The sequence below is a fragment of the Monodon monoceros genome, unplaced genomic scaffold, assembly GCF_005190385.1.
Source record: "Monodon monoceros isolate NGI ecotype Baffin Bay Population unplaced genomic scaffold, NGI_Narwhal_1 Super_Scaffold_11, whole genome shotgun sequence".
Classification (NCBI taxonomy): Eukaryota; Metazoa; Chordata; class Mammalia; order Artiodactyla; family Monodontidae; genus Monodon; species Monodon monoceros.
Genome location: NW_021703767.1, coordinates 10,313,486 through 10,332,004, shown reverse-complemented (window position 1 = coordinate 10,332,004; position 18,519 = coordinate 10,313,486). Strand labels below are relative to the sequence as shown.

General features: G+C 44.5%; 1 protein-coding gene across 3 annotated transcripts in view; it reads right to left on the bottom strand.

The window, feature by feature from the left end:
* RUNX1 (RUNX family transcription factor 1) overlaps positions 1-18,519 on the bottom strand; it is a 244,508-nt gene that overhangs the window by 51,019 nt on the left and 174,970 nt on the right. For all 3 annotated transcript variants that reach the window (XM_029214051.1, XM_029214053.1, XM_029214052.1), the window contains one exon: positions 12,468-12,572. In XM_029214051.1, the coding sequence (XP_029069884.1) occupies positions 12,468-12,572 (105 nt within the window). The remainder of the gene's footprint in view (positions 1-12,467; positions 12,573-18,519) is intronic.

Below are 18,519 nucleotides of genomic sequence, written 5' to 3'. Positions count from 1 at the left end.
CCTGCACTTGGCTACTTATTTATTTTGAGACTGGCTGAATCACCCAAGGAATAGAACGAGTTTCTCCTCCCAACCTGCTCTGGGCAGCACGTCCGCCAATGAACAGGACAGCAAGCCGGCCTCCGGAGCCTTGCAAGTTTCCCACCTTGGAGCAGCTGCAGGTTTTGACTCCTCCTGGGAAACTGGCACGAAGGCTCAAGGGTGTAATATTTCACCTCCTTGCAATCTAATCCAGAAATCTCAGGCGAGCAGCATATATAAAAAGCCACGGGTGGAAAAAAAAAAAGAAAGAAAGAAGGACTCAGCAAGCTGCCCTGCAATCTTTGCAATTCTCCCTAAGCCTTTCATGGAAAGAAAATGAAATAATACAGCTGGAGAGGAAAAACTGTATTTGGTTTTGGAAAAGAAATAGATCTTAAAATAAAACTCAGTTCTCTTAACTGTCAAGGTTGCCTTTTGTCTGTTTGTTTCCAAAATGCCTAAAGGGTGTATAACGGTAGGAAAGAAAATATTAAGATATTTTAATGGCAAAAAGTAAACCTTCTAAAAGTATGGATTCACAGTGAGGCTGATTAAAATGTCTCTATTTTTCTCTATGGTTTTCTTCTCATCAATCCTGGAAGAAAGTATGAGATGAAATGTACCTTCAAGAAACCAATAATTATTTTATTTAAGATCCCTGAGATTTTTGTACAATATAATATACATACCAACAGTAAAATTTCCTGATTGTTTCTCTGTTCATCTAATTCCATATCTCTATATTTCTATTATTTGATAGACTGTTTACAAAGCACCTTGATATCTATTATCTGAATTCATCCAAAGCAATCCTATGCATTAGAGCTCATATAATTATCCCCACCTTATAGATGACTCAGTGGAAGCTTCTAATGCTAAGAATCCTAGCAGATCACACAGCAGCATGTTCAGTTAAGAAACAACTACCTTTCGATAAAATCTTTGCTTGGGAAAAGAGACAAAGAAGCAGGGCCATATGGTGAACTTGGTTTTGCTTCAGTGAGGAGAATATTGGTGAAGTTGGCTCCGGAATTCAGTATTTGGGGTTAATGATAGGTAGGGTGGAAGGAAAAAGAGAAAAAAGCCCTCACTGTATTGTATCCTGAGAGTTCCATCTGCAATGATTAAAAAAAAAAAAAAATTAGGGAGTATGGGATCAACATGTACACACTGCTATATTTAAAATGGATCACCAGCAAGGACCTACTGTACAGCACAGGGAACTCTGCTCAATGTTATGTGGCAGCCTGGATGCGACGGGAGTCTGGGGGAGAATGGCTACATGTATATGTATGGCTGAGTCGCTTTGCTGTGCACCTGAAACTATCACAGCGTTGTTAATCGGCTATACTCCAGTATAAAATAAAAAGTTTAAGAAAAAAATAACTTGGCAATGGCAAGTATTTGGCCTCCCACTTGGGCAGCATTCCAATTGCTTCTGCAGTGAGGACTATGGGGTGTGGGAAGGGGGCCCACCTGTGTCCAGGGCATGTGCTTTAATAATAACAGCTAATATTTAAGAGGTACCTCTGTGCCAGACACTATGTATCATCACATGTGTTACTTAATTCAGTTAGCACAAGAATCCCGCAAGATGGGGACATCTTCCTGGTGTTACACCTGAGGAGACTGAGCTTGGGGAAGCTAATCTGATCACAGTGGAGACGTGACCTTGAATCAGGCAGTCAGCTCTCTAGCTGGGCTTCTAACCACCACTCCAGCCTGCCCCTCAGGCTGTCTCATTTAATCCTCACATCCCCCAGCAAGGTAGGTGTCACAAGCCCATTCTACAGATGGGGAAATTACACAGTTAGTAAGTAGCAGGGCTCAGACGTGAGGCCAGGTTGGTCCAGCTCCAAACTCCTCTTTCACTCCCTCAAGCTCAGAACCCTCTGCTTCATTTCTGAAACTTGGGGCTCTGCCCTGTTAGCAATGCCAGAAATGAACAAAAAGATGTGACTGTGGATGTTTCTCCTTAGCTCTGTAAAATGAGTGAACTGGAAATATCATACATCCACTTCAGAGGTAAGGAAAAAAAAGGTGATACCAGGAACAAATCCAAAGAGGGCCATAAATGTATAGTTCTTAAGAGCTTAGTTATTTCAAATATTTACTTTTTATCTCAAATGACCAGAAGGCTGACTTCTAAGCCATGGTGAACAAAAACAAAAACAAACAAATGGGATCTCAAATGCTCGACATTTCAGTGTATGAAAGTACCCTGAAAGATTCAATAACAGGCTGAGTTTTAGTCAATACTTGCTTTAATGAACCCTGAGTATATGTAAATCATGGAGGTACCAAAGTAATGTATTGCCACTAACTTACTTTATAGTGGTCTAGGGAGTTGGCAGATTAATTCAACTGTGTTCCTTAAAAAAAGGCAAACAGAAAAGAACTTTGCTTTGGGTACTTAAGTGTCTTTTACCTTGGCTTTCATCTACAAATGTATAGCCAGAATATTTGGCTTGGCTATTGGGAATTTTCCGAGTGACGATGCATAACTTACTTGCAGAAAGAACTCACTGCAAATATACCACGTGTAACTCAGAATATGAAAAAGGCATTTCACATCCAATGTCAGTGTTTGTGATGTGTCTGGTAATACAGCTGTAACGTTCAGTAATAGATTATACCTAATTTACCCCTTCTTTGTCGTCAGCTTTTCATAGCAAAAAAGCAAACCTCTAAAACAAATTGTTTATAAAGGAAAAGAACATGGAAAAAATGGGAGAACACAGAAATTGCAAGCTAGCTCAAGTGAACTTAAACACAGATCTAGGGCAAGGGGGTAGTTTTACTTAACTTACTTAAACTTAACCTGCGTTTTTTTTTTTTTTTCTTTTTGGTCGTGGTGGAGTTCTATCAGACCTACTGGATCCAATTCTTACTAATGCCTTTCTTAGCTACATGCGTTACAGGAAAAAAATACAAGCCTTTGCAAAAACTCAAGTAGGGTTTTTTTTTGAAAAATAAAAAACTAGAACGTGGTTAGAGTATAAAAAATATTCTAAGTCCACCCCAAAGCCGACAAGCAGACGCATTATAATGTGCTGTGCCAACAGCAATCCATCTGCAAGCTGTGGGTCCACCCCCCGCCAGGAGAGTTTCGCACACAGAGATGGGGCCCATCTGGCTGCGCAGCGCCCAGGGTTCCAACACGCTTAGGTGCTTCCCAAAGTGCAACTAGATGGCAGCACGGACCTCAGCGGAGCTGTTCCCCAACCATCCCAGGTCAGAGGCCACTCCGTCAGGTCACAAGGTGCGCAGGCCACAAACGAGGCACTGCACATGCCCAGAAGCGTTTCCGATGGTGAAAGGTGGAAGCACTGTCATTGACGTGTGCTACTGAGTGTCTTTGGGGAAAAAGAAGAAAAGGCCTAGCAAACACATACCAAAAAAGAAAAATCCAAAAATCCCAAGGCGAATCTAGAAAGACACATTGGTTTAGGAAACTCAGAGTGGCCGAGTGTTTCCTATGCCCGCAAAGCTGGGCTGCGGCTAACGGGTCCAGGCACCACCGCCCCCGAGGTGAGTTGCATGCATCTGCCGCGAGAATTCAGACACCAAGAGACTCTGGCACATTTCATGTCAGTTTTCTAGATCAGTGTGGAAGAGCCTCTCCCAAGCTGTGTCATGCATATATCTGAAAGGACCCAGATGTTAGACCTCAAATACTTTCGATGTTACTCAGGCAGGATTTTTTCCCCCTGAGTTTGTGAAAACAAAGTTCAACCTTTGGGGGCAAAGCCATTTGCCCATGAGGGACTTAGGAACGGTGCCCGGAGTGTTTCAAGGGTCCATAAAAATGCCAGAAAAGCAATTTTACCTTGTCTAAATACAAAAGGAAAACTGAAAAAAAAAATCAAAATTTATAAATGTTTAATTGTGTCTAAAAAAATGAAACATTATGGCAACTTCATGAATTTTTAAACTTAGGAATCACAACTCTTTTTTGTTTAGCGTTTTCTCATTTCCAAAGGATTCCAAGACTCAAGGTAAATAACTGTTCCATCTCCTGAACACTGACTGTGTGCCAGACATTGGTTCAAAATGTTCTACCAAGACTGTCGCGTTCAGGCTCCCTGCCCTGGGAGGCGCGTACAGCCCCTGTTCTTGTTCTACGGAGGCTCAGCCAGTCTAGCATGCACCCCAGGTATGGTCACCCACATAGTAAGCAAGTGCCAAAATGGGGATCTCAACCCGATGGCAATCACTGTGTTGACGGCAGCGAGATCAGGGCTGCAGGGAATTAAATGAGTTACTCATAGCCAGATAATTTCAACACCAAATGATAACGGCTGTTCAAAAATGTAGGGCAAAAAAATATCTAACGTAGGAGCTGAGTGTATATGGATATGTCTGACGTATGAAGGATCCACCCCTGTGGACGGCGGCCCACGGGCATCAGCCTCTGAGGGGCACTGTGTGTGGGGCAGCCCGTGGCTTCTGTTTTTCTGATGATATCTTGTTACTCCTTCAGTGCAGACTAATTTAGATATTATCTCGTCCCATTGCCTGGTTGGACAGAAGAGGGAAGTGAGGACAAAGTACTTAAGATAACTGCCTGAGTTCACACCCACTGGCCTGGTGGCACCAGTCTGAAACCCAGGTCCCCCAGTTCAGGATCTAGAAAACTTTATACATTTTTTTAAAATATAAATTTATTTATCTTTGGCTGTGTTGGGTCTTCGTTGCCGTGCGTGGTTTTCTCTAGTTGCAGTGAGTGGGGGCTACTCTTTGTTGCGGGGCGCGGGCTTCTCATTGCGGTGGCTTCTCTTGTTGCGGAGAATGGGCTCTAGGCCCGCGGGCTTCAGTAGTTGTGGCACGCGGGCTCAGTAATTGTGGCTCGTGGGCTCTAGAGCGCCGGCTCAGTAGTTGTGGCGCCATGGGCTTACTTGCTCCGTGGCATGTGGGATCTTCCTGGACCAGGGCTCAAACCCATGTCCCCTGCATTGGCAGGCAGATTCTTAACCACTGCGTCACCAGGGAAGCCTTATACATGTTTTAAGATTAAGAGATGGAAGCCTAAACGCAGACAAGATTTTTTTTTTCTTTTACCACTTCGTATACTAAATTCTAACAAGGACTGTGATATGTTAGCTTAGATCTTGACTTCACTGGTGTGGCATTTAAAATATTGATATGGGTTTGCAATGGTCTGGATGGAAGGAGATATTCAACGTCATGGTTTAAGATTCATTCCATGTTTCTTCTCTCCCCCATGCCCGCTACGTTAGACTGAGAAGGTACCTAGATCATTTCATTGGGCTCTCATTGGTACCTGGAAGGAACTACTTCCTTCCTTTCTGTAGCAATACAAATGCCACCTAAACATCTTGGTGACTTCTGTATAAGACAGGGCTAGTTACCAAGAGGTCACAGGTCTGCCCAGGTCTCGGGCGAGCTACTGAGGGGGATTATCACTGCTTCCAGAGGCAGAACCCTACTCCCTCCAGGGTCCTTTTACACACCCCTCATCCAAGGGACCCTTTCAGACCTCAGCCTGGATAAGTCCACTAAAAGCTCTATGAAGTCCACTAAAAGCTCAAGGGTCATGGAAGTCTTTATGTATATAAAATTCTTCTTTGATATAAAATTCTAGTTTGATGTTACTAAGCATAAAAACCAGAAAGACTTTCTAAAATTCCTTGGAAATATTTAGGCAGGATAATCAGTGCTTTAAAAACTGCTTTTGCCAAGTCATCAGATAGCTGGGGAGTTCAGCACAGCGGGGATTATAGCACCAGTGGAAGTCACCCCAGAATGTCTATCTTAGCAATGAATTGCCTTTCACAGTGGGAGGAGGAATATAAGTAGAACATTCTACCTCTTTGACCCTCTGTCTCCTACTGTATATTTGGGTGAGAGGGAAGAAGGAATTATTTCCTTTTCTTTCGGGGATCGCAATTTCATCTAGAAAGAATGAAAATCCAAATCCGACATTTGAAGGATCCAAGGAAAGGGGGATTACGTAGATCATCGTTCATTACTTAGAGGACATGCTTGAAGCAATTCCCAGCGAACCAAGTAATCGGGGATTGATAATTACAATCCTGAGGCTACAGATCCAGAAAACCGCCTGGCATTCCACTAACAAGTCAGGAGCAAAGAATGACACAAACTTGCATCCTCCTAACAGGCTCCACACACTGTGTATGTGGGCCCTCTAGGAAGCTCTTTGCCGAAGGGGGAAAGGGACTCGGACGGTTCACGTGGGGGTCATTTTTGTCACATGACTCATCTTTCCTGCCTGCCCGCACTGGAGGGAGAGGTTTATGTTGGGCAGCATCCCTGCTTCAGGCCCCCACTGATGCCAGGTCCCCAAGCAGACCCTGGTGAAAGACGTGGAACCAAAAGTTGGCACATGTGACAGCATGGCTGGTACATTTCACTGCAGCACCGCCCCAGGGAAAACACTGATTCCATCGCATCGGTACAAAAATGACGACTGCCGAGGCTATGAGGCTCTGCTTTCTCCAAGAAAACTGTATTTGAACCAGAATTTTATTGATAAACTCTCCTAATAAAACAATTTCTGCACAGAAATTTCAACACAATAAAGCTCAAGTAGCAGTTGGTGTAGTTCTTAAAACAGACTTCGGCGTCTGTGGCCTGCAGTGTCTGGACTGCTTCGTTTCAGTTCTGGCTGACTGTGTGACCCTGGGCAAGGGAATGGATTTTTCTTTGTGTCAATTTCCTTACCTGATCTTGCAAAAATTATGTCAATGAAGGTATGCGCAGCACTTTGAACAGTGTTGGGCAAACAATTAGCGCTGTCTGAGTGTTAGGTGTTATTATTATTTTTAGGTATTTTTATTATTAAGAGAAAATAACATTTTAAAAGAGAACTGTATGTCAGTCAATCACCAGAGCAAATCCATAAACATTTCTGCTCATCCCACACTTTTCTGGACAAACTTGATTTCAAACATTTTTAGGTCCATTAGCACCATAAGTTTATGGGTGGCTGTCATGCATTCCTCTTTTTCACTTGAAACATGACTGTCATAAACAAAGATCCTGTTTCTTCTCTCTCTATATATATTATAGGTTTGCAATTTACATTCAATATCATAGAAGAAAGTTATAGTCGTGTGATGTACTCTCAACAAAGTCCTTAACAAAGCAATTGAGTGATGGGGAATTAAGCGTATTTTAAATCGACCTATTTTAACTGTAACTCCCCATAAAATAGTATTATAGTTAGTTGGCAAAAAGGCTAATGTCCCAGAAAGTAGCATATTCTGAAGTTTTTAAGTAACGGCTCCACCTGGCTATCCGTTATTCTGAATCTCAAGAGCTCAGACACAACAGTTACTGTGAAGGGCTCCCTTAACCTGAGGGCAGAAGTTGTCCCAGAAATGGCCAGTATTTGTTTTAAGAACCTTTTCCATTTTTAATTAGTTACTCAGTGTTCCAGATGTAACGGATACCTGGCCAGCCAGATGATGGCTTGTGCCATCAGAATGTCCAATCCACGATCCACACTACTGGGACATCTCCCCCACTCCCCGGCCCCCCCTCACTGGGTCAGTCATTGGGGTCCCAACTACTCTTCAACCCCTCATCAGCCAAATATATTCCTCTATAGCACTGAATTAATTCACGCATTCAAATTATTTAGTGAAATATCTACAGAGAATATGCTTCGGTATCTCAATATTGTCATATTACAGACACATGGGCTAAATTACAGGCACATGGGTGGAGAGCTAGAGATTTCCATTAGATCCCCTGAAATAGTAAAAAAACAAAAAAAAACAAAAACGTAAAAACAATCTCAAATATCCTTTTCTTGAAAACTCCTTTCACTCTATCTTTCATGCTTAAAGAGAAGGCTATCTTTTAATATGTTGACAAGCTTCTAAATGTTCTACCTACAAACTGAAAACAGACCCCACATTGCTGCTTGCAAGAAGTCTCCCAGCAGGAGATAGCTTCTGATGGTGTTCTTTCTCCGTAATAAATTCAATTTTTCAACAATTAATACTTTCTCTATTAATCTGAGATGTAAAAATAATCCTGTGGAATGTGGGAAAAACAAGTCTTGACTCACTAAGAGGCAGGTCAGCTACTGTCAAAGGGCAAGTAACCATCTGAAATGAAAAATATTTTCAATTCTCTTTGGAAGACACTTTTTGCTACAACGTCACCACTGAAAACCAGGAAGATGGCTGGGAAACATCAAGTTATCCCATCGGCCCAGCCAGCAGACTAGCTGTGGCATGTTTCTTAATTCTTTGTCCTATTCTTATAGACCTGACTGGCAGGTTGAATGAGATAAGCTTTCCTTCTGGTTTTGCACAAATGGTTTACGTTGAAGCCTCCATGCCTGCAACCAAGTGCCAACAATTGCCCTTTCTAGACAATCTTAGAGCCGGGACAAATGTGAGAAGTCCTATAAGCCGACACCTCGTTTAGAAAATGAGTATACCGAGGTTGGGTCAGAGAGCCTAGAATAGATGAGGTGTAGACGGTGTGGTATGGACGGGGAGGTGAATGCATGAACGGACAGACAGACGGATGGATACGAGCACAGGATGAGGCATCAGGAGCTCCTCATTTCTAATCCTGGCTTCATCACCAACTATTTCTCCCAACCTAAGCAGATCATGTCATTTCTCTGGGCCTGCTTTCCCTTATCGATGAGGCAATTAGCCCTGAAGCCTCTTTCAGGTCCCTTTTAGCTCTCAAAGTCATTGATTTCATGAAACAAAAGAACTTTTCAAAACTACTCAACTTGGTGATGCTGGGACCATTTTGCCAGAATCACCCAGAATTCATAGCACCGTAATAATGATAGAAGGGACTTGGGAGGTGTTATTAATCCATAGATTTGACACTGCCTGGGCATACTAATTTCTGTGCAATGACCTCTCTTAAAATTGCATTAGAAAGAATAAGTCACACTAGTAAAGACATAGTAACAACCGAAGTATCTATCAACAGACAATGAATAAAGAAAATGTGACACACGCACACATGCACACGCACACACACACACACACACACACACACACACACAGACAGGAATATCATTCAGGCATAAAAAAGAAATCCTACCATTTACCATTTGCAATAACATGGATGGCCCTTGAGGGCATTATGTTAAGTGAAATAAGCCAAGCAGAGAAAGACAAATACCGTATGATCTCACTTATATGTGGAATCTAAAACAAAACAAACTCACAGAAACAGAGAGTAGATTGCTGGTTGCCAGGGGTTGGGGGTGGGGAAATGGGTCAAAGGGTACAAACTTCCAGTTATAAGATGAAAAAGTTCTGGGGACCTAATGTTCAGCACGGACTCTAGTCAACACATTTTTGACCAGAGACGTGTATTATGGCCACAGGAGTTAGTTTCTGCAAAAATCCCCCGGTCAATAATGTGTTAACAACAAAACTGCCAAGAGGGTAGATCTTACAAGTTCCCAACACACACAAACAAACTGTCATCATACGATGTGACGGATGAGTTAACTAATCTTACTGAGGTAATCATTTCGCAATATATGCATATATCAAATAATCATGTTGTAAACCTTAAACTTATACAGTGTTATAAGTCAATGATATCTCAGTAAAGCCAGGGGAAAATTCTGTTAACTTTCTCTTAAAGACACAAAACAAAACTGGCTGTGAGCAGAGTTTCATCAAAAGAAGTAGTTCCCACCTTGAATCAAGACATTCAAGTAATCGTAAGAAAACAGCATGCCTTTAGGCCTGCCTGGCTTCAGGCAGTGAATAGGAAAGTCAGCATTACCTAAGTCACCCTGGGAGACTGTGTGCATCTGACGTTTGTGTAGAAGCCCCTTGTGAGATGGAGACTATCCACCTAGGCCTCTAACACCTCTTTATATCATACGTATACGTATTCATTTAACTTAATTTGGTTTTTAAGTTAATTTTTCCCTAGACTCCAAATTCCATTTGGCAGGAAAGACTCTGTAAAAATGGGTGCCTTCTTGGAGCAAATCCCCTCTGCCTGCTCCAAGAGCCCTTCCCAATAATGACTGTCTTCTTAAGTCATAAAACAGCAGGAAGCAGAGTCAACTGTATATACAGGCCGGCCATGACAATCACATGTTTTTCCCTTCTGACTGCCAGTTCTTAAAAATCCAAGCGGCCATCATTTGTTTTCCAAAGCTCAACCACCGTTAGTTCTTTGAATGTTACAGGAAATACCGCCTGTGGGGCAAAAACTGCCCTTCATTATGCCTGAGAGAAGAGGGGCAGCAGAAGGTATATGGAGGGGTCTCCTGGTTTAAGCTTCCTCCTCCAGGCAGGTCTACCTTTGAACTGTCCCAGAGATGGCTATTGTTTCTATTTTTATTTTTTTTAATGTTTTTATTGAGATGTGGTTGATGTACAATATTATATAAGTTTCAGGTGTGTAACATAGTGATCCACAACTTCTAAAGGTTAGATTCCACTTACAGTTACTACAAAATATTGGTTATATCCCTATGGTACCATATATCTTTGTATCTTATTTATTTTATACATAGTAGTTTGTACCTCTTAATCTCCTACCTCTATCTTGCCCCTCCCCACTTCCCTGCTTCTGTTTTTAAAGATAGGGAACCTACAGCCTCCTGAGTGAGCCTTTCTGGAAGTTTAATTACCCTCAAGGTCAATTGCCTCACACCTCACAACTGCCGGCTCCCCAACCCCATGCCTGCTGTAATCTGAGCCCGCTTCCTCTTTGGTCCTCTGCAAGCACCAAGGTACCTGTGTGGTGTGTCTGTTATGTTTAATGCAGGGTCACTAGGAGTCTTCAATTTGCCATTCCTACTTTGGAAACCTCCCAAGTTGGGTTTGGTTGGAACTGTGTGTTTCTGAGCCTGTGGTTTGCTTTTCACACAGAAATTGGAATCAGGGGATGCTACCAAGTCCCAGAGTTTCCTGAGTCCGGATATGGCCAGAACATCTCCAGGCACTTAAAGAGAAAAATCTGCCAGGGGGAAATGAGGTCAGAAATAACGAGAGTCACGGAGCAGGCAAATGGCACCAAGGAGATGGTGAACGGACACCATGTCCTGGGGGGCAGGGGGGGTGTCCCTGGTGGATGTGGTGGTTCTCTGCTGGGTTCTGCCCACTCTGGGGTATGGGGAAGGTTGAGGCAGCACCCAGGATGGTTCTAGCGGGTGATCAAGATGCCATGAGACTGTGGCCAGGACTGTAGGAAAGACTGCCATGAGCTGCGGTGCTCACAGGATGACCTGCAGAGAGCCACGCCCCAGGGGCGACCTTAGAGCCCCCAGAGGCACCAGGCAGGTCCTCTGGAGGAATGGTCCTGGGGTAGGGGGTGCAGAGCAGCAGCCAGAGATGCAGGCAGGGAGGCTCTGCTGGCATTTCCTGAGTTCATTCTCTGTGCCGGGCACATACAGCATTGTATAATTCAAGCTGACAGAGAAGCTCCCATTATTATCCCCATTTTACAGATGAGGAAACTGAGGTTCAGAAAGGCTCCATAACTTCCTGAAGGCTTAAGAGCCTCAACCGGAACTCCACTTGTTTGCCCCAGAACCCAAATTCTTAACCACTTCATTTTACGACCTGTCATCCCTGCATCTCAACTTGCTGGCACGGTAGGAAGCCCTGTTTCTGACACCCTCAACCCCACCTTTTATAAAAATTAATAGAGAATATTAATTTTCCACTGGGGGCATGACATGGTTAGGAGGCATGCAGATGCTGGGTGGGGGCTCCAGTCAGCTCCACAGATCTGGAACTGGAACCCAGCCTCCATCCCAGGGAAGGGTGTGGTTCTGGAAAAGTGTTACTGTGTGTTTACTCAAAGATAGTCATTAAGTCACCGTGAAGACATTTTTCTGCAGACTAAACAACCCCACTCCTTTTATAAAAAAGCTTTCCTCACAGGAACTATTTTTTTTTGTACCCTCTTTCTATATTTACTGGTTTTCTCTCAGGCACTCTTCTCCCCTCCCATTCTCTATTTTAAACAATCCTGTAATAAGATTTTGATCTGTGGCACAGAAAGGAAAGGGTCATTTTCATAGATTTCATCTCCAGCCTCCAAGTGAATAAAAGGCCAGCATGGATGGTGATCAGCCCCTTGTGGTCCACTCTGACCCTCTGGCCTCTTTTGACCACCTCTGCCCCTGGCCAGTCTTCCTTGAACTTTACCACGTATTCGGTCCTTAGGCCCATGCAGTCCTGAAATGATTCTGACATGCACTTGAGTCAGCCTGATTTCCTTTTGCCCTCCAAGAAGATGCTCCAAAAAAAGAGCCCAGCGCTCAGAGACAACTTTGAGGAGTGAGAGTGTCAAAAGGAAAATTCTCCCTCCCTGCAGGGGTCTGAACCCTGTGGCAGAAGTTTTAGCCACATCTGAGTGATGCTGATGGAACACAAGGGTTCTGGTGCCTGAGTGTACCAGCTGGGAGGGGAGGTGCCAGCCCCGAGGGGCGGCCCACTTACTTCGAGGTTCTCGGGGTCCATCCACCGTGATTTTGATGGCTCTGTGGTAGGTGGCGACTTGTGGTGGGTTTGTGAAGACGGTGATGGTCAGAGTGAAGCTCTTTCCTGTTGGAACACAAAAGAGGGCAACGAAGAATGAGGCAATGGCCGGAATATATCTGCTGGGCAATTCAAAATTAATTTATGATTTCCAGCCCTCACGCTGGAAAGGTGGCAGGACTTCAGCACACATTACTGGTTTTTCCAATACTCCTTTGAGTTTGGCTTTGCTTAAATTTTGGAATGTACACCTACGTTGTCTAGATGTGACACTTCCCTTAGTCACGTGGCTTTTGTTTAGTCATGAATAACACAGGATCAAGAGAGATTCAGATGTGTTTTCTTTCAGGTCGGGACCCCAGGGACATAGGAGCAGATTGGCAGCTGTCCACTCCTTGCCCCCAGGTCCTCCCTTTTAATAAGCTCAGAGCAAAAGGAGGAAAAGAAACCATTTCTGTCTTTGCCCTCTAAACTTGTTTGTACCTCCAAGGATTAGGAAAGATAGAATTCCTAAGTTTGAGGCTAGGCTAAATTGGAGCGATTCTCTCTATGTTAAAAATACTATTTGCTGGTTGATTCTAAATATTGTTTTGAAAGGCCAGATGTTATTATAGGCACTCATGGGGTTGGCCAGACAAAATTTATATTCAATAAATGGATTTAAGGATATGTAGCTGACAGATTGAGATTCAATGACAACTGTTAGCGTAAATACGCAGATGGATTTCCATCTAAGCATTTTATACATACTTAAGAAATGCAAGCATGTCTTCATTGCATAGGTCGAATGCAATGCTTTTAATAATTTTTAAAAATTGTTTTGAAATATATAATTTATAATAAAATTATTAATATATAAATACATTAGTTACTTAAAAGCATTTCTTCTTTGCTAAGCAGTTCAGAGAATGCTCTCTGGTTTTGAATTCTGGCTAGCTGACCTTTGACAAGTCACTAGCCCTCCCTGCGCCTCAGTGTCCTTACATGGAAGATGGGCACATATAACTTCTCCTACCTTATCGAATTTGGGGAGAGGTTAAATGAATTAATATTAGTAAAATCATTAAAATAGCATCTGGCACATGGTATTCAAAGGTGTGTGTGTGTATGTGTGTGTGTGTGTGTGTATGGGGGAGGAGAGAGAGAGAGAGAGAGAGAGAGAGAGAGAGAGAGAGAGAGAGAGAGAGAGGCACAGCTCTTCCTGCAAGAGAGTTAGAAGATTTAGGTTCCTGTACAAATATTTGACCTCTCCAGATCTCAGTTTCCTGGTTTGCAAAATGAAGGCGTTCATGGGATACATACAACGTCACCTTTAACTCTGATTTTATCTTCCTTTATCTTTTTAAGATTTTTTTTTTTTGACGTGGACCATTTTTAAAGTCTTTACTGAATTTGTTACAATAGTGCTTCTGTTTTATGTTTTGGTTTTTTGGCCCCAAGGCATGTGGGATCTTAGCTCCCTGACCAGGGATGGAACCCGCACCCCCTGCATTGGAAGGCGAAGTCTTAACCACGGGACCACCAGGGAAGTCCCTGGTTTTATCTTCTAGATGAAATCCCAGTGCCCATCTCCGTGTGTAGGCGTGTGCCTGTGCCAGGGGTGTTTCCCCGGCTGCCTGCAACTTCAGCATTTCAGAGATTCCTTGAAAACACTATATTTCCTTCCTAGGGCTGCTGTAACAAATTACCACAAACTGGGTGGCTTAAAACAACTGAAATTTACTGTCTCCTAGTTCCGGTGTCCAGCGCTAGGAGACAATAAGCTGAGGTGTTGACGCAATTGCGGTGTCGACAGGGCCGTACTCCCTCTGGGGAAGAATCCGTCCCGGCCTTGTCTGGCTTCTGGCGGTTCCCAGCAATCCCTGGCATTCTTTGGCTTGTGGCAGCATCACTTCACTCTCAGCCTCCTTCCTCATGTGGCCTCCCTCCCTCTCTGTCCTCTGTCTCCAAATCTCCCTCTCCTTACAAGGACACCAGTCATTGGATTTAGGGCTTACCCTACTCTAGTATGACTTTATCTTAACTTGATTACATCTGCAAAGCCCCTATTTCTAAATAAGGTCACATTCTGAGGTCACCCACGGACATGACTTTTTAGGGAATGCTATTCAACTCAGTCCAGACACCAAATGTCATAGAGTTCCAGTCTTGGCACTACAAGTGACAACTACTCTCTATGTACCTGTGGGTTTTACCCCCAGAACAGTCCCACTCCTGTGGCGGCCCTCCTACAACCATCCTATTCTTGTTTTCTTAATTTTTAAAAACTTTTTATTAGAGTATAGTTGATTTACAATGTTGCGTTAGTTTCAGGTGTACAGAAAAGTGATCAGTTACATATATATATATACTTTTTCATATATATTCTTTTTCAGATTCTTATCCATGATAGGTTATTACAGGATATTGAATATAGTTCCCTGTGCTATACAGTAGGTCCTTGTTGTTTATCTATTTTATGTATAGTAGTATGTATCTGTGAATCCCAAACTCTTAATTTGTCCCTCCCTGTCCCTTTCCCCTTTGGTAACCATAAGTTTACAACCACCCTACTCTTGATTTCCTAAATGACAACAAAGAATCACTGTCTTCCTAATGTTGGCCTTTTCAGGTCTGTGTAACACTTACAAGTTTTCAAGCACTTTCCCATATACTATTTTATTTGGTTCTCACAACACTCTCATGAAATAAACAAGACAGATTTTATTGTCCTTGGTTAATAGGTAGCAAAGCTAAGGCTCAGAAAGGGTGAGTGGTTTGTCCAAAGTCACACAGCTTGGATACATGGAAAACCCAGATTTCCAGCTTTGTGCTTCACATTATTGTCATGAGGTCCTAAATCTCTACCTTCAAACTCAGTGGTACCAGCACCAGTAATCCAGACTCGTGGTACCTTTTCCATGCTCTGCCCCTGCGCCCAAAAGCGAAAACAGTCCTGGTGACACTAATGTGCCCAAACTGTGCTCAACAGCTAATTGAAAGCCTGGGTTATAGTTCAAAGGCAGTTTCTAACTGAGCTGAATCTGGGCTCCTGGCGCTTACCCTGGTTAACCACAGACTGGCCTACTGAATCGGGAAGGAAATTCAACCAAAGTGAATATTTGTGAAATCGTTGCTAGTAATTATAATTCTACTATTTTATGCCCATCATTTTACGTGCAGTCAAGAAGTGTCTGTTCAGTAAAAGCTACTAGGTGGGGCATTTTGGCCACAGTAACTGTGGCTCACGAAGGTGGGGTATTCCGGTTCGCGTCCTGCACAACGGACTATTGTTTACAGCCTTGAGCACCAGGACATCTGCTTATGACCTCATAGACAGAGGCAATAAGAGATGTCATTTTGCTCATAGGTGTGTGTGACATTTTTCCACTTCAGGAGAACTCTGCCATCTGCTTCCTTGTATTCTTCCGAGCAGACCTGGCACCAGACTTGACACCTGGGGACAGCCACCCAGTGGGCACACTGAACCCTCGGAACGATGCCCTCTGTCCTCTTCCCTCCGCCCCCACCACGCCCCCACCACGCCCCCACCACGCCCCGGCTTGTCCCTGCCGAGATGCAGCCCTTCTTAGCCAGCACCTGCAGCAGTGGTAGCTGCACCTAAAGCATGCGTGTTATTAACCAGATTCCGTCATCAAAATGACCTATGGGCCTGGTATTTTAAGTGTGTGGGTGTGGAGAGCAAAAGCCTCTCAAGTGTTTTTCTCAGCAAGCTGTGGCCAGGCTAGTAAGAAGGTAGGGGAGAGCAAAGGAGGACGGATCGTCTGAATAACCAGCGAAATCAGCTTTTTGGGACTAACTCCAGGGTTGGGAGATGGGGCTGCCGTAGAAAGAGCTGATGTTCCCATTGGTAGCCTGAGCGGGTCCTTGCCTGGAGAGCCCGGAAGGCTCCTTGCCGCCCTGGATTTGGCCCATCGGGTGAGCAGAGGTGCCCCTGGCTGTGCTGCTGAAAGACTGCAGCCCTGGGCTCCCCAGGGGGCAAGTTGCAGGGTCACAGGTGCCCTGCGTGGGGATTCACAGCAGAGGGAGCTAAGGAAAGGGGGTCCCTGAGACCTTCCTTCTCCTGCTCACGGAAACCTCACCCAAACAGCACCATGAGTTCTGGCAGGTGGTGTCCAGGAGGAATGCTGTGTAGAAGCACAAACAGCAGGACTGAATAAGAAGGCGGGAAGAAACAGTGAAGGAGAGAAGGGCTGTCTTGACTTAAGCCTGGAAGCAGCAAAGGACAAGAACTTGATTATACAACCCTGTGGAAGTGCCAAGGCATGGGGTGCTAGTTAACAGTGAGGACCGCCTGGGCTCAAACCTCAGCTCTGCACCTGGATAGCTGTGTGACCTTGGGCAAGTTACTTAACCTCTCTGGGGGCCTCATCATCTGTAAAATAGGGGTGATAACAGTCCTTCCATCTCATACCGCTGTTATGCAAATTAAATGAAATAATGAATCAGCAAATATCAGTTTAATTATCACTAAAGATGTGACAAACATGATTCCACAAAGACCAGAGCTGCGGGCAATCCTGTGAGGTGCAGCTGGCGGCGAATCGACGTTGAGGTCTGATGGTGGGAGGTGAGGTGAGCCTCAGCGTGCAGTAGGTGGTGCCGATTGAGCCCCTCCAGGCCCATCCTCTCTTCTTTAGGAATTTCAGCAAACGCAGGCAGCAGAATGGGGCCTAAAGACCCATCGGGGAAAACGGCACGTTCCACTGGAACTTCCACTTCAACGTCAGTCCTACTCCCACAAGCTGGCGACCTTTGTAAGGCACAATTGCAACTGGCTGGTCCACTTTATAAACAAGCCGGGTCAAACGCTCCCCTCAGAGCATGTGTGGTCCCCCTCGATGCCAGCGTGTTCATCCAAATGCCAGTGCAAAATCCTAAGTGCTTTATTTAGTTGGGAGGAAGGTCACGGGGCGAGTCTTCCTGGGTATTTGCTGCCATAGCAGACTCTCCAGGGTGAGGCAGTGACAAAGCCCCAGGTCTGTGCTTTCTTAGGTCCCACATTTACAGGCCCCGGGGCTGCTGGACTCTGGCAGCCGGCTGTGGTCTCATAAAGCCACGGCTGGATGCTGCAGTTCCGCAAGGGCCCAGGGCACCACGCCACTTCCTCACCACATCTGGGAAGTGGCGAAACCTCAGGATTGCTGCAAATGGGCACCTGTTCCCCAAGGGCGAGGGTGGGGAGAGGAGCAGAAGGTGAAAAGGCGATTCAAGATCATCTCACGCCCTTAGAAGCTCGTGCCCCGTCACGTCGCGGCCACGTCTTCCTATGGCGATGGGTGTCTCCCTCCGCTTGTGATCGCCCCTCCCTAAGTTTGGTTCACGGGTAGCCAAGCCACTTGCGGTGGCTCCTCAGCCATTGGGTTCTGTTTCAGTCACTCTCCTTGGTGAAGGTTTGGACCCATGAGTCATCTTCTCCTTTTTGGGCCAGTTTCGACGGGGTGTGAAACTTGCCCTTTGTCACGCAAGGGGAGGCTGTACACACGCAGGACCATGTGCTGAGGGGGTCGCAGAGCTTAGGAAACGAAATCACGACAGTTTCCACTCATTTGTGCATCTCTGCGGGGAAACCGGTCATGCTCACACACTTTAAACACCCAAGAGAGGGAGAAAGGGAAAGTCAGAGAAAAAAAAATAAAAATGCAGCTTTTGAAAACCAAGAAAGCCAGGGAAGGCTCAAGTTTTGCTCTTTGCAAATTCTGGAAATCCCAAAAGATTCTGCGATGTTGCAGGAAGATTTCTCCTCTTACCATGTAGTTTGTGCCAGGTCTAATTTTAATCACAGATAACTAAGTATTATAATGAACAAACCCTCAGATTCCAGGAGAAACCTGAATCAGGGGTATTTTTCACAAAGTACCTTTAATTTATGTTTCTCGCTTTTCCGCTGGAACAACCTAACGGCCAAAGTGCACGTTTTTCTGCTCATCCATTTCCTTACCCAAACACTTCCCACTATTTTTGACAGTGGGGCTGTATAATTATTTATTTGAGGATTTCTGAATAGAGGACA